The 17,525-nt window shown below is 31.3% G+C and overlaps 3 protein-coding genes and 1 pseudogene across 3 annotated transcripts; 3 read left to right on the top strand and 1 right to left on the bottom strand.

Moving 5' to 3' along the window:
- Positions 1-212: 212 nt before the first annotated feature.
- LOC116029542 lies at positions 213-1,775 on the bottom strand (annotated as a pseudogene).
- Positions 1,776-3,192: 1,417 nt separating this feature from the next.
- On the top strand, positions 3,193-5,603 carry LOC116029541 (replication factor A protein 1-like). The gene is made up of 10 exons (XM_031271590.1): positions 3,193-3,342; positions 3,473-3,565; positions 3,689-3,740; positions 3,836-3,932; positions 4,010-4,137; positions 4,268-4,355; positions 4,464-4,599; positions 4,696-4,986; positions 5,064-5,294; positions 5,385-5,603. Exons 1-10 carry the CDS (start codon positions 3,193-3,195, stop codon positions 5,601-5,603), a joined length of 1,485 nt encoding a protein of 494 aa, XP_031127450.1.
- A 1,278-nt stretch (positions 5,604-6,881) lies between these two features.
- On the top strand, positions 6,882-13,344 carry LOC116029540. Its single transcript, XM_031271589.1, has 12 exons — positions 6,882-6,945; positions 8,264-8,398; positions 8,645-8,779; positions 8,857-8,946; positions 9,120-9,218; positions 9,439-9,537; positions 9,638-9,700; positions 9,822-9,971; positions 10,087-10,528; positions 10,611-11,536; positions 11,738-12,841; positions 12,950-13,344. Exons 1-12 carry the CDS (start codon positions 6,882-6,884, stop codon positions 13,342-13,344), a joined length of 3,702 nt encoding a protein of 1,233 aa, XP_031127449.1.
- Positions 13,345-13,562: 218 nt separating this feature from the next.
- Positions 13,563-14,639, top strand: LOC116029539. Its single transcript, XM_031271588.1, has one exon. It carries the CDS (start codon positions 13,563-13,565, stop codon positions 14,637-14,639), a length of 1,077 nt encoding a protein of 358 aa, XP_031127448.1.
- Positions 14,640-17,525: the final 2,886 nt, after the last annotated feature.

Below are 17,525 nucleotides of genomic sequence, written 5' to 3'. Positions count from 1 at the left end.
GTTTTGATCCCATATTTTTTTTTTGTATAATAAATATGTTTGAAAAGTTTAAAAAAAATAGTATACAATAGTCTGGAATTAAAAAAATCTCGAAATTAAAACATAATGACTTTAATTACTACTGCAGTAAATTTTGTTTTGAAAGTAAAGAAGATAATAAATTTAATAACAATTATAAAGTTAAAATATTATTTTAGAATGAAGTCGAATATTTACAAATTCTGAAAAACTTCCTTGTATACAATGTTTGCTGTTGAAGTTTTTCTGGTGCTTTCACTGTCACAAATCAATATTTTCAGCCCTTCTGGAGTAGTGACCCTAGAAACTGCAACATATAATTGTCCATGACTAAAGACAGGTTTTTTCAAGAATAGGCCTACATGAGAAAGCGATTGTCCTTGACTCTTATTAATTGTCATTGCATATGAGACAATTAATGGAAATTGTCTTCTTTGAAATTTAAACGGCAACCTCAAGTCTGATGGAGTAAGTGACATACTTGGTATGAGTACTTTCTCACCTGCACTGCTTCCAGACAATATCCTTGCTTCTAGAACATGATTTCCAAGTTTAGTAATTACCATTCTTGTGCCATTACATAAACCAATTGAGTGGTCAATATTTCTTAATAGCATAACTGGAGTGCCAACTTTCAATGTCAATGCATGATTGGGTACACCTGAACAGTTGATTCCATTTAAAAATTCTGGAGTGTGAACATCAGCTAACATATCAACATTAGAATCAGATTTGCAAGTACTATCACAACTCAAATATGTAATTCCATCAGACGTGTTTAAAGAACTTATATATTCATTTATAGAATGTACCACGTCAAGTGTTGGTGTCAATATAGCCTTTTTTTGTAAGTAAGATGGATCATCAATTATACTTGAGAATGATGGATACGTGCTTTCCACAATTGCTTTAATGGGATCTGTAGAATACTGTAAGAGTATTTGTCCAGGTATCTCTATGTATTCACATTCATCTGTTTGCCCCTCAATTTTGCCATCTCCTATTTTTGCAATCCATTCAGAAAAATGTTTCAGTTGTGCATAATCATTATTTGAGGATGAGTTTTGGAGTCTCATATTCTTTGTCAAGCGTAGGACTTTACAATACCTCCATACGTAAGATGCATTTATTGTTGCATGCACAATATCTTGCCTAGTTCCTTTTGGTATAACTGGTAAAATTTGTCTGAAGTCTCCACCAAACACAACTGTTTTTCCTCCAAAAGGTACGTCTAGCCCTTGTGGGTTATTGAAACGCAATATATCACGCAAACTTCTATCCAAAGCTTCAAAGCAATGTTTGTGCATCATTGGCGCTTCATCCCAAATTATAAGTTTGCATTTAACAATGAGTTCAGCTAATTCGCTACCTTGATTGATGTTACATGTAGAATCCTCATTTGGATTTAGTGGTATTGCAAACCTTGAATGAGCAGTTCTGCCACCAGGTAGTAGTAACGAAGCTATACCACTTGAAGCAACGTTCAGTACTATATCTCCTTTTGACCTTAATGCTGCTGACAATGTTCTCCAGACAAATGTCTTTCCAGTCCCTCCATAACCTTAAACGAAGAAAATGCCACCTAAATTTGCGTCTATAGCACTGATTATTGTGCTATAAACAACATGTTGTTCTGTTGTTAGATTGAAAATCAATTTTGTATGCTCTTCATGCATTTCTATTATGTCATATCTCAACTCATCTTGCACCATTCGATTTATTGAACTGGATGCCCACTCAATGTCTGAAAGTGGCATTTGTGCAAAATCACGCAGACTCTTCCCACATCTTATTATAATAATAATAATAATTATTATTATTATTATTATTATTATTATTATTATTATTATATAAAAGATAAATTTCCCAAACCACAAATCCCTACCTAAACGGCAAAACAAATCCCTACACTATTTACAATAGTCAATAATAAAATTCACATAGTATTCCTAATTCATAAGCTTAAAAGTTTATCAATTCCCATGCATTGTGTTTATTAAAAAAAATTAAAGAATTCCTAATGTGATAAGTATCTGAATTTCCAATCATTGGCTAACCAAAAAAAAACTTAATTATTAATTTAATAAAGGAATATATTACCGTCTGTACGATTTGTGGGACTTAGCCGTGACTGTTTTATGGAGGTTGGTTCCAGCAACTGCTTCATGAGTATTATAGCCTAAATGTGTAGTTTGAAAAGAGTATGGAATAATATAGCTTAAAACATAGTTGAAAGACAACAATTTTGTATTTATACTTCTGTGATGTAATATTTTTGTTAAAAGAATAATATATATTTTGATTTTGCTCATATTTAGAATGATTATCAATGAATATTTGATTTTAATTTATACACCATAATAAATTCAACAAATTTATAATTATTTTATGATTTGGTAAATATAAAATAAATGATTCTGTTCATATTTGTAATGATTTTTTAAAAATTATTTATATATATATATATATATATCAAAATCTTAGTAGAGCCATTTTTTTTCCTATTCAAAATTTGAATATTTGTATTTTATAAACAAAAAAATTGAAAAGTACATAAATAATACTTTTTTCTTAAGAGAAATAATTAACAAATTTAATTTCTACTACTGTGTTATTCCTATAACATATTAAGATAAATAGAAAAAAGTAAAAAATAGAATTGAAATGAAATTAAATTGATTTATGGCTTACTCTTTTATAAAAACACAAAAAAAAATATTGTTATAAAAAAAATAAATAATATTTTTACACTACAATTGTGTTGTTCTTCACATTGTCCTTTTTTATATAATTATTATTATTATTATTATTATCTATATATATATAAAAGCCACACATTTCTGGAAAATAAAATACATTTCGTTTTTCCGCCCAGTAAATACGCCGTCGTTTCAATATTTAGGTTTACAAACTGTGTCGTTTAGATTAGGTTAATTAATTACGGCCGGTTAATTGGTTTTGCAATAATTATATACACGTCGTTTCGCATTTCGAATGCGACTGGACTCCTCGATTCACAATACCTTTTCGCAGCTATCGACAGAGATATAATACCGGTTCATCGACATTACTACAAATATATATACATCTTCTAGGACTACAATGAATGGAACCATTCGAATACATCAAACAAACGCACTCATTTCTGGGAGAAAAACTTTGTCACCACAAGATATGGCTCCAATGTACATCCTTGCGCGTGATATTGATGATAGGAAGACTACTGCTGCCATGAGATTGCGCCTCATACGTACCTACGATATTGTACAGAGCAGATACAGTGACAAAGTGAGATCGAGGGAATGTGTATTCCATGATGAAGAGGTAACTATATTAGAACCTAAAGCAGTTTGTATTACTTTTTGTTAAACTTCCTTAACTAGCAGTAAGTTCTAATCACTGTAAATACCAGTAAGTTCTAATCACTGTAAAATACTATTTTTTGCTGTTATAGGGTTCCTATGTGCATCTGAATATTCCTGGGAACAATGTTTCTGCTGCTAACTCATTCATAGAAGGTCATGTGTATTGCCTAAAAAATTTCCTGGTAATCAGTCCTATCTATACCTATAGGACCTGTAGTAGTGCGTTCATGTTGCAGTACTATCATAAAACCCTGGTCAAACAATACAAAGGTTTAGATTTTCCTAGAAAAATGTTTCGGTTGCAGCCTTTTGACTCAATCAAGAGTCTAGAAGGAATTGATCCAAAGGTTCTGATTGGTATGTTATACTCTTTTCAACACTTTTTTCTACTTAAATAGACAGATTACTCTACGGTTAATGCATCTTATTCACTAGAGTTTGTTTAATGGCAGATGTCATTGGTCGTGTGATGCATATCTTCTCACCATTGGATAAGATTATCAATGGGAGGCCTTCTAAACTCATTGATTTTGTAATCGAGGATTTAAAGTAAGTCTACAGTTACAAAATACAACATTTACTATACCTACTGCACTCAACTCATATTATATGACTTGCATTTTCAGGGGCATTCAACTGAAATGTACTGTATGGGATCAGCATGTGAAAAAGGCCATGCCCTTTTGCCAATATGACTTAAAAGAACCAGTCATTGTGCTTATTCAAATGTGTAGGGTTAAAGTGCCAGAAAATAGTAAGTAGATTGAATTACCTTCTCTCTGATACATTTCTTTTCACTTTTCTGTGTGCTTATTCAAATCTGTAGCCATTTCATTTCACAAATAATTGTAGTACCTGAAAATATAAACTGAGTTAAATTGCAGGTGGAGAAGTCAAAATTTGTAGCTCCTATGATGCAACCCAACTGTTGTTTAACCATGAATGTGATGAGTGTACTGATTTCAGAGACAGGTAATTTTCTATCTTAATAGTTACACTATTTTTTTTTTACTGTAATGCTTTACTGTCTATAAAATCACCAATGTTTCTTTTTTTAATTGTCAACATGCTTTTCTTTAGACTATGTAATCAACCAACTCCTTTGAAGATCATCACCTCAAATTCCAGCCTTAGTGGTTCAACTTACACTTTGGGTGATCAAAGCAGTTCTAATATGGTATTTAGTACCATTTCTGAACTGTATGAAAGAAGTGAGGTACAACACTTTACACTCTCTATTGGTATATTATTTTATTTTTTTTTAAAGTTTAATTGAAAACTTTTTTAACACAATAATTGCATTCATCTGCAGACTGGGGAATATTGGGTGCCATGTATTATTCTGGAGCTAGATTGTAATTTCATAGACTGGTATTATCTCTCTTGCATTTCTGGTAGGTATAATAAAAAGGTTGATCTAAAGGGTGGGATGTATGTCTGTGGTAAGTGTGGAACTCACTGTGATAAACCTAAGTTAAGATATAAGATAAAACTTAGAGTCTATGATGCCAAAGGTAGTGCACCATTCTTACTTTGGGATCGTGAGGCACTTGAGCTATTGGGGGGCATCACAGCTGAAGAGCTTAAGGCTATGCAGCCAAAGGTAACCATCTTATTATTTCCTTTGTAATCTGTAACCTAACTCAGCAACTTAGACACTAAATTTGGCTTAAAATTCAGGTTCCAACCAAAATTCCTAAAGAGATTGTATCATTGGTTGGTAGAGGAATGCTATTCAAGATAAATGTTGAGAGGGATCGGTTAGAGAAACGCAACCTTGCTTTTCCAGTCATGCAAATCAAAGACGACATTGTAGTGGTGAACGAGTATTGTCCTGGAATGTTGAAGGTTACTAATCAGAAGCCAACTAATTCCGTTGAGCAATTGGATGATGACTTTGATTCTGATGAGGTAATTAGTTTTCCAAATCTTCACTTCAGAAAGTTCACATTTTGGTAATAGTTTTTTAGGTCCTAACTCTTGCTATTTATTATGTGTTAGGGCTTTTTTTCTGATGAAGAGGCTGAAAATCCTCTTCCAAATTCATTAACTCAAGTGTCTAAAGGTGGTGCCAATGATAGTGAAGCAGTTAAAAGGAGGCTTTTGGACGAGTTCTCATCCACCCAGGTTTCAAAGAAGAAGACACACACTGTGCTTATCAAGGTTGAAAAAGATAGTGAATTAGCAATTGACCAAAACTCACAGAACACTGAGATCTGAACTGTGATGGGTTGTAGCTTGTGATGGTAGACATTGGTTCTAAATTTGTTTTGTGGTGACATTTCCAGACATTTTGTTCTAAAGTTGTGATGGTAGACATTGGTTTGATTGGGTTGTAACTTTTCATGTCAGTTCTTTAACTTACATCTACTAATCTATTATTAAGTTATTCTGCTCCTATTTTGTTATTGATGTTTGTAAACTTTTGCAGGTCTAAGTTTAGCAGAAATGAACCACCTACAACTACTAATATGGCAGCAACAAGCAAAAAAATCAGTTCGAAGCAAATTAGATTAAGCAAGCAGACAAAGCAGTTGGAAGCAACTTGGATTATGCAAGCAGACAAAGCAGTTTGACAAAGCAGTTTGGATTAAGCAATTATGTAGTTGAAAAACCAAGTGCAAACTAGACAAACTGCAAGAACAGACCTAAATATAGTGTTCTACTCTTTTTAGAAAGTATACTGTGCAATTTGCAGGGTTAGAAAGCCCATTAATCTTTTGTTTTTTTTTTTTTTGTTTTTTACATGTAACATGCTTCTGTACTTAATTATTTCATGTTTTTTATAAAAAAAAAAGGAAGTTCTTTTTCTTTAATATACAGTAATTTCATGTTTTTATAAAAAAAAAACCATTCTTTTGCTTTAATATTCAGTAAGGGCAATTATAGAACTAAGTAATCTACAACAACTCACTAGATAAATAGTTATAACAACCAGCTAAACACATGTACACATTCCACTGTGTATATTAACAGTTTAAAAACCAAAAAAACTTACCTTAAGTCATTCGCATCGTTGCCTGTCTGCTGTTACATGTATGTCTTCTTCTTCTCAATTTCCATTTTTGAGAACCTGTACAAATGTAAAATATAACTTTATCAAAATCTATTAAGTTTACAAGAATGAACTTAAAACAATTTTTTTAAACAAATGTATATACAACCTATAGTATCTGTGAAAACACCAATGTATCATTGAAATATCATGTGCTCATATTTTAATTCTATTTTATGAAATCATGATTCATTATTACAAACTTTTAAGTTATATTTAAACTGCAGCACACACAACTGTCCCAATTATTAAGAAAACTGACATTAAATAGCACACAAGTATTTAGTCATAATGATTTCAACTATTGGCCTTCCCATGGCAAAATCATTTAATGGTTACATGATTAATGGATGCCCAGATTCATTTCAATTTATAAATACCTCAATGTAAGTTACAATCACAATCACATTACAACATACTGTCTAAACAAACACAATTCAGGGATGAAGAGGTTGACAAAATCTACAGTCATAGGATCTAAACGCAAGCAACAAGCAGACAACAAAGGTATGTATTTTCACTTTCAATTTACTAAGTATGTACATGTATGTGCTAGACTGTAGGACTAAAGTTTGTTATCTTATCTTTGCTGCATATTCTTTTGTACTCTGCATATTCTTTTGTACTCTGGCAATCTCTAATCTGTAATATCTGTAAAAAGGCTTACTAATTAGTACCAATAAATAAATACTAAGCTGATGAACAGTATGCAAAACTAGGAATAAAAAAACTTATCTTTTTTCGTACTCATTACATGAACCAAGAATGCTAGAGTACAAGAACTGTATTGCAGCTTATCTGCAATTTCATGTCAGAGTATTGCAGCTTATGTGGAATATCTGTACAGAGTAGCACAAATTACTATAGCAAGTATATAAATCAATAGAGCATTGTAGGATGTAGAAGAAAAATACAGTTAAATACATACACAGCAGTTTAGAAATTCATTTTAGAAATTCTGTAGGTCTGTTCTTGCAGTTTAGATACACAACTATTGTAGGTCTGTTCTTGCAGTTTATAAATTCATAGATAGACTAGAACCAGACCATTTTTAGGTTTTCATCACCATGCAATCCCAAATAAACCCTAGAGTTACTAACAAAGACTCCTACTGTTTACTTTACTACTAAGCTATTTGAGATTGCTCAGGAATTCGACCAAATCTAGGTTTAAGATTACTAATACAACTAGCTTTTCTAAGAATGTTTAGCAAAGAACAGATTTCGTAAATGTAATGTACTAATCGGTAATCTAATCGTAAAATTAACAAATAAACATTTAAGATAACAAAAACATACCAACAATCTCCGATTAGCATACGTCGGAAACCAACCGCGCCGGATTCCATCACCGGCGTCCACAGAAACTTCTGATTCCCACTTTCTAGGTTAACAAACATGTAAATCCTAGAATTGCTGCAGTTTCATAGAAATTGCAGGCTAACCCAACTACACTCTTTGATCACAAACATAGCTAAAGAGAAGAAGAAATCGAGTAGTAGAGTTTCCCTATTTCTGAGCTCGAAGATAGAAATCGCAGAAAGGGGAAACTGCAGCGAAACCCTTCGGCCAACAACGAACAGAACCTTTCCTTATATATTTTATTATTATTATTATTATTATTATTATTATTATTATTATTATTATTATTATTATTATTATTATTATTATTATTATTATAGAATATAGATTATAGATTATAGATATTATTATTTTAGATTATAGAGATTTTAGTTGTTATATATTATAGTTATTGTTATGAGTACTCTCTAACATTATACAATCATTATGGAAAAACATTATTCTTTTCTTTTTTGTGTGTGTAGAAAATGAAAATTCGTTGGGTCATGACAATAGCAATCCAACACTACAAAGCCAGTTGTCATCTTATAAGACTCCTAGACCTTTTTGTGGAGTTTTTCAAGCATCCTTATCTACGCCTTTGAGCGTATTAACTAATGGTTAGTACTCACTTCATTTTCTTTTTACAGAACTATTACATTATTATTATTATTATTATTATTATTATTATTATTATAGAATATAGATTATAGATTATAGATATTATTATTTTAGATTATAGAGATAATAGTTGTTATAGATTATAGTTATTGTTCTAGACATTTTAAATTTATTGTTATTAGTACTCTCTAACATTAAACAATCATTATGGAAAAACATTATTCTTTTCTTTTTTGTGTTTGTAGAAAATGAAAATTCGTTGGGTCATGACAATAGCAATCCAACACAACAAAGCCAGTTATCATCTTATAAGACTTCTAGACCTTTTTGTGGATTTTTTCAAGCATCCTTATCTACGCCTTTGAGCGTATTAACTAATGGTTAGTACTCACTTCATTTTCTTTTTACATAACTATTACATTGTAAAAAGAATAACACTTATGTAATGTATTATTAGTATGTTCAAAAGAAGTTAGTGTTCGTAACGTCAGTAATCGCACACCCTTATCTGCAATCTCGAGCACCCCAACAGCAAACCAGGCTACAGGTATAGTCAATCAAATAACAATCTTCTCTATGATTTTCAGATACTGTTACAAATTATATTTCTTATAATTGTTTCATTAAATTATTAATGACAAATCTTTGGTCAAACTTATAAATATGTTGTTAATATTTCGTAAAGTTCTTCTTCTCATTGTTATGACCTTATGGCTACAGATTTAAGAATGGAATCCCTTACTGGTGGTCACACTCATCAAACAGTAGGACGTTCACTCAAACCAAGTCTCCGTACTCCAAATACTGTCTTCACTAATGGTACGTATTTTTTTTTTAAAAAATATGTATCAATGGTAACTTTTAATTTAGAACTATATTAGAACCTAAACTTTATTTAATTTTTAATTAAACTGACAAAATGTTTTTATTTGAATTGTTTCATTACATTATTAATTACAAATTTTGCTTAAAACTAATAAATATGTTGTTAATAGTTAGTAAACTTCTTTTTTTAACTGTTGGGATCTTATGTCTACAGATTTAACAATGGAATCCCTTACTGGTACTCACACTCATCAAAGAGTACGACGTGTACTCCAACCAAGTCTCCGTACTCCAAATAGTGTCTTGACTAATGGTATGTAGTTTTTATAAAAACTTACTTATACATTTCATAGTTTCAAAAAGTTGGTTACTTGGCCGATGGTTTATAATATTTTTGTATTCAATTTTTGTAGAAAATGTTGCTAATAACGAACCACATATAGACGCTGAAGTTGGTCCTTCTACAACACATACCGGTATTGGTTTATAATATATTAATCTTAACAGTTTTTTTTTCTTAGTCAAATATAGTTTTAGTATAGACATTTTTTTGCCACACTTAAATTGTTTCCCTAAACATGTGGTTACTATGTTCAGGTTATACTGAATGTATCACTAACTTAATCAAAAAACCAAGTAGTCGATTAATGAATGCAAACAATCGGTCTCCTTCTGATTTCCGTAACCTCCACAACGACTTCAATGAATGTAGCGAACAGGAAGATACTGTCACAGATGCTCAACCTGGTAATTTTTCACCCCATTTTTTTTAATATATGGTAGCTACATTGATAATATATGGTAGCTACAAATATATTATTTTTTATGGGTTAGAACTTAAATTTTTTTATTTTTATTATAGTTGATTATGCCGACTTTGGTGATGCTTGTGATTCATGCTTACATTGTGGGGCACTGTTTTGGTACGAGGAACGGTTGAACAAGTCAGTTCTTAACGGTATTACTAAGTATTCATTGTGTTGTGGACATGGAAAGATAAAACTACCACCTCCCACAAAACCACCGAAAGAATTATATGATCTATTTTTCACGGATGGTCCGAAGAGAAACCAGTTCTTGCAAAATATCAGGTCTTACAACAATATGTTCTGTTTCACTTCAATGGGTGGGAAAGTAGACAGGACAGTGAACAATGGTGGTGGTCCACCAGTCTACCATATAAACGGCCAGAACTTCCATTTGATCGGTAGTTTGCTTCCCATGGATGGTGCTCAACCTAAATTTGCCCAATTGTACATTCACGACACCGAGAATGAGATTAACAATCGGGTTGATTCAATAAGGTACGCACATATTCTTTGCTAATCATCTTATTTTGTTATTGTATCAAATCAGATCATTTAATTCCATTTTCTTTGTATGTAGGCATGAAAGCGGTACATCTTCTTTACACCTAGACGTGGTAAACGACATAAAAAAAGCACTGGATGACAACAATGTGCTGGTTAAGTCATTTAGAATGGCTAGGTCTGAGATTCAAAATAACCCAAGAACTGAGGTCAAAATGAGACTGCTAGGCAAGCGGAGCAAGGATGCTAGGACCTATAATTTGCCTACAGTATCTGAGGTTGCGGCATTGATAGTTGGTGACCTAGATCCAGACATGGGTTTCCGCGATATTCTGGTGGAGTCAAAAACAGGGAAACTTAAAAGAATCAGTGAACTCAACCCTGCTTACTTACCTATGCAATATCCTATTTTGTTTCCATATGGAGAGGATGGCTATAGGGATGACATCCAATTTGCAGCAGATCGTAGTCAACTACTTGGATCAAGGCAACATTTAACACCACGTGAGTATTTTTCTTTTAGGTTACATGAAAGGAGAAGTGAACTTTCTACATTGTTGCATTCAAAGAGGTTGTTTCAACAATTCTTGGTCGATGCTTATACAATGGTTGAATCTGGTAGACTTATGTTTATAAGAAACAATCAGAAGGCATTGCGTTGTGAACAATACAAAGGGTTGTCTGATGCATTATTTAGGGGAGATGTAGACCCTTCAACCCAAGGGAAGAGAATTATCTTACCATCAAGCTTTATAGGAGGTGCAAGGTATATGATACAAAACTACCAAGATGCCATGGCTATATGTCGTTGGATAGGCTATCCGAACTTATTCATTACATTTACATGTAACCCAAAGTGGCCTGAAATCCAGCGGTTTATTGAAGTTAGAGGTTTGCGGACAGAAGATAGACCCGATATTGTTAGTCACGTCTTCAAAATGAAGCTTGATAGTTTGGTAAAAGACTTAAAATCTGGAGAACTCTTTGGTCCCGTCAAAGCATGTAAGTGACTATCCTTGATGCAGTTTAATTATCATGGTAATATTCAATTTTTCAATTGTTTTTATATAGATTTTTTTTTTGGAACAGTAATATACACAATTGAATTCCAAAAAAGAGGACTACCACACGCACATATACTGTTGTTCCTTGGATCCAATAGCATGGAATCATCCCCTGATTCCATTGATAAATTCATTTCAGCGGAAATTCCTGATATACAGATTGATAAAGATTACTATAAGGCTGTAGAAGAGTTCATGGTGCATGGTCCTTGCGGTGTTGCTAGATTTAACTCACCTTGTATGGTCAATGGAAGATGTACCAAATACTTCCCCAAGAGATTTGTTGATTCATCAAGTTTTGATCAAGATGGATACCCTATATATAGAAGGCGTGATGATGGAAGAACAATAACAAAGAATGGTATTCAAATGGACAATCGGTATGTTGTTCCTCATAACAGATATTTGTTATTGAGGTACAGGGCACATTTGAATGTTGAATGGTGCAACCAGTCTAGATCAATCAAGTACTTATTCAAGTATATCAACAAAGGAAATGACCGAGTCACTGCCGAATTCTATAGGAGCTCATCAGAAGGTAATGGAGTTGAGGTTGTTGATGAGATAAACATGTACTATGATTGTAGGTATGTTTCAGCGTCAGAGGCTACTTGGCGGTTACTTAGCTATGACATACAGTGCAGAACTCCCGCCGTTGAGCGTCTTAGTTTCCACTTGCCAAATAGCCAAACAGTATACTTTCAAGATGATGAAGATGTGGAAACCATTTTGAATCGACAGACCTTGGGTGAAAGCATGTTTACTGAATGGTTTGAAGCTAACAAGAAGTACTCTGAAGCTAGATTGCTAAGTTATATTGAAATGCCCAATAAATTTGTTTGGAAAAAAAGTGTGCGTCAATGGCAGCCAAGGCAACGTGGTTTTTCAATTGGTCGTATTTTTTATGTACCACCTGGTTCTGGGGAGCTTTATTATCTTCGTTGCCTATTGAACATAGTTCGAGGACCTCAGAGTTTTGAAGACATCAAAACCTACAATGGAAAAGAGTATAACACTTTTAAGGATGCATGTTATGCCCGTGGGTTACTAGATGATGATCTTGAGTACATTGATGCAGTTAAGGAAGCTAGCGAATGGTCTACTGCACATTCTCTAAGAAAGTTGTTTGTCACGCTTTTAATGGCAAACACAATGGGAAGGCCTGAATATGTCTGGAACGAGGTTTGGTCGTATTTGGCTGAAGATGCTCAATACAATCGACGAAAAGTATTAAATGATCAAGGTATTCATTTCTCCATACTTTCTTAACATCAAATGATTTATATTATGTTAATTACATTGTAAATTAGCCTTTCTTTTAACTAAGACATTTCAAATTTCAATCCCTCAGATTTGTTTCTAAACGACCAAGAAAAGAAGGAGTTTGCACTAATACAGCTGGAAAAGCTGTTATTACTTTACAATAAGAGTTTGAAGGATTTTCCAGACATGCCTTTAGTCTCAGGAGAGTTGTCTCTTACCACTAACAATAGGTTGATCTTGGAAGAGTTATCATACGATCGTGAGTTTCTTGCTAAAGAAAGTCAGTTACTTCATGCTCAGCTCACAGATGAACAAAGGTCAATTTATGATGCTGTTATTTCTGATGTTTATTCTAACAATGGTGGATTGTACTTTGTTTATGGGTATGGTGGTACTGGCAAAACATTTCTTTGGAGGGCATTATCAGCTTATATTAGAGCTAAAGGGCAAATAGTTATTATATTAGAGCTAAAGGGCAAATAGTTATCAATGTTGCATCAAGTGGTATAGCATCTTTGCTTTTGCCTGGAGGACGCACAGCACACTCTCGATTTGCAATACCTATTTCTATCAATGAAGAGTCAACTTGCAATATTCATCAAGGTAGCCAGTTGGCATATCTCATTGTTGCAGCCAAGTTGATAATTTGGGATGAAGCACCAATGATGCACAAGCACTGTTTTGAGGCTTTGGATCGGACAATGCGAGATATATTAAGATTTGTTAATCAAAACAGTGCCCATAGGACTTTTGGAGGTAAAATAGTTGTATTCGGAGGCGACTTTAGGCAAATTTTACCTGTGGTGCCAAAGGGATCAAGACAAGACATTGTTTCTTCAGCTATCAATTCATCATACCTTTGGAAGCATTGCAAAGTTATGTGCCTAACCAAGAATTTGAGGTTAAATAGTATGCAACCTGGTTTGGATCAACAACGGATGGAACAATTTGCAGATTGGCTTTCTTCAATAGGTGATGGTACTATTGGAGAAGATAACGATGGTTACGCTGAGGTTGATATCCCTTCTGAAATGTTGTTGAAATGTGATGGTGATCCTATTGCAACTATTGTTAACAGTACTTTCCCTCAGTTCAACGGTGGTATAATTGATGGTAGCTGTTTTTATAGCACTGCTATTTTAGCACCAACATTACAAGTTGTCAATGAAGTGAATGAATATATGTCGGACTTGACTATAGGTGAAGGGAAGACATATTTTAGTTCTGACACCGCTTGCAAAGCTGATGGTACTTCTACTGTACTGGCAGATGTCCATACACCTGAATTCTTAAACACTATTAGAGCTTCAGGGTTGCCAAATCATGCTTTAACATTAAAGGTTGGGTCACCTGTAATGTTAATGAGGAATATTGATCACAGTCTAGGACTATGCAATGGTACTAGATTGGTTGTTACAAGATTAGCTGAACATGTGGTTGAAGGAAGTATACTTGCAGGACCAAATGCTGGCACTAGGGTTTTGATTGCTAGAATGACGATAACGCCATCTGACACAAGATTGCCTTTCAAGTTCAATAGAAGACAATTTCCTCTCATGTTGTCATATGCAATGACTATCAACAAGAGTCAAGGGCAAACTTTGTCCAATGTTGGTTTGATACTTAGGAAACCAGTATTTGTCCACGGACAACTATATGTTGCTGCATCAAGAATAAGTCAACCGAACGGCCTCAAGATTTTAATTTGTGATGATTCAAAAAGTACTCTTAGCAGTACAACTAATGTAGTTTACAAAGAAGTTTTTAACAATTTGTAATTTGTTAATTAATTAGTATTTTGTAATTTATAAATTCATTAATATTAACATTTTTTTTCCTTTCCAAACTTTTTAACGTTTTTAACTTCCTTTTTGTACAAAAAATCTTCATTCATATTAATATTAATATTAGTCCGTGCATCGCATGGGGCAATAGCTAGTTATTATTATTATATAAAAGATAAATTTCCTAGAGCTCAAATCCCTACCTAAACGGCAAAACCAAATCCCTACAGTATTTACAATAGTCAATAATAAAAATCCACATAGTATTCGTAATTCATAAGCTTAAAAGTATATCAATTCCCATGCATTTTCTTTATAAAAAAAAATTATAGAATTCATAAGCTGATAAGTATGTCAACTCCCAAGCATTGGCTAACCAAAAAAAAATTTTAATTATTAATTTAATGAAAGAATATATTACCGTCTGTACAATTTTTGAGACTTAACCGTAACTATTTTATTGAGGTTGATTCCAGCAGCTGTTTCATGAGTATTATAGTCTAAATGTATAGTTTTTAAAGAGTATGGAATAATGTAGCTTAAAACTTAGTTGAAAGACAATAGTTTTGTATTTATACTTCTGTGATGTAATATTTTAGTTAAATGAATAATATATATTTTGATTCTGCTCATATTTAGAATGATTATCAATGAATATTTGATTTAAATTTACACCATAATAAATTCAACAAATTTATAATTATTTTATCAATTAGGTACATATAAAATAAACGATTTTGCTCATATCTGTAATGATTTTCAACAATATTTGTTTTTATTTTACATTGTGGTGTTGACAGAAATAATATCCGTAATATCTAATTTAAGGAATTAATACAAATTTTTATATAAATTTTTAAAATAGATTGTAGTTAGGGTGCTTGATTATGTTCAAATGTTTCTTTTGATAAGCCTATTTTTTTACAATTTAATACAATTTGATTTCTTAATTATATTATTACTAAATTTCATTTCATTTTTTATGAGTAAATTGAATCAGGTAGTTTGTATTATATAATTTTTTTGAGTACTACTGCAAATGTTACAATGTAGTATCTGTTCATTTGTTATTATATATTTATTTATATATATAGATAGATAGATAGTTAATATTTTTATAATCTAAGAGTAATAAAAAATCTCTTAAAAAAAGATTAATAAAATATAATATATGGAAATAAATATATTTAATGAAACATTTAATAGCACAAAAATCTGGTTTATAACAGAAATTCAATTTATAAAAACATGACAAATTAAAAAAATACTCATACCAACACAAATGCAAACTAATTCAACATAACTTTCAAACTTTCTGAACAAATGTAATAAATAATTCACCAAATAACTCCACCCTTGTTCAATTTCAAGATTTTTCTATCTTCACAATCGATTTTGACTTCTTTCCAACATTGGATGAAAATGAATCATTCAAGGTACGTTTAATGCTGTTACTGGAAGATCCAGATCCAATTATTTCAACATCAACGTCTTTTTTGAGATCTTTTATTGGTGTTGTGACCTCACCACCTGAAGACAATTCCTATAAAAAAAAATAAAGGTTTCTATAATTTATGTTGTCTAATATTTTCAAAGCTAAAAGAATAAATATAAAAATAGTTTATTATATAACAAAGATAAATTACCTCAACACTGTTATCTTGACCATGTTGGAATGTGAAAAAAGCATCTGAATCCTATACAATGAAAGTATATATATTATTTACTTTGTATTATTTAAAAATTAATTAATAATTAAATTTGAGATATTTCCAACCTGGCTCTCAAGCAAATAAATAACATATCAAAAATCTTATTTAACAAATAAATAACTGTAAATAATTAAATTAGATAAGATATGCTAAAAGATGAAGTTATTGTATACAAAACAATATTACCAAATAATTCTGAAGAAATTATATCTTCTGGTTTAAGTTGGCCAAACTCCTTGAATTTATAAATATTATTTGGGAAACTGGTATCTGCATGTTCAATCACTTCTGTGCCCCGCATGGAACTGAGCATGTATTTGTGTTGAGTGGTTTTGAATGCCATAGAATTATTGGAAACAATGTATAAACATCCCTCATCAAGCATACATTTGAATTTTTCAACATGTAGTTGTTTGAATGTCAAGTGTATACGGGTACCCTGATATATTAATAATAAAATAGGAATTGTGAATGAATATACCCAAAAAAAAAAAAAACAAATTTTACCTATTTTTTCAATGCAAATAAAACATAAAACTTCGTATTAAAAAAAACAATGATATACAAAATTTTAAAAAGAAAGAAAAAAAAAAAAAACAAATTTTTCCTATTTTTTCAATGCAAATAAAACATAAAACTTCGTATTAAAAAAAACAATGATATACAAAATTTTAAAAAGAAAGAAAAAAAAAAAAAACAAATTTTTCCTATTTTTTCAATGCAAATAAAACATAAAACTTCGTATTAAAAAAAACAATGATATACAAAATTTTAAAAAGAAAGAAAAAAAAAAAAAACAAATTTTTCCTATTTTTTCAATGCAAATAAAACATAAAACTTCGTATTAAAAAAAACAATGATATACAAAATTTTAAAAAGAAAGAAAAAAAAAACAAACTTAAAACAACAATTGATAAAGCCAAATAATAAATAATAAATAATAAATAATAAATAATAATAATAATATAAACAAATTTGTAGAGGGGTTTATAGAACATATATGTGAATATGAATTAGAAAATATATATTATGATTCAAGAAATGATTATATATATATATATATATATATATATATATATATATATATATATATATATATATATATATATATATATATATATATATATATATATATATATATATATATATATATATATATATATATATA

This window comes from Ipomoea triloba, chromosome 9, assembly GCF_003576645.1.
Source record: "Ipomoea triloba cultivar NCNSP0323 chromosome 9, ASM357664v1".
Lineage (NCBI taxonomy): Eukaryota > Viridiplantae > Streptophyta > Magnoliopsida > Solanales > Convolvulaceae > Ipomoea > Ipomoea triloba.
This window is presented reverse-complemented; position numbering and strand designations above follow the sequence as displayed.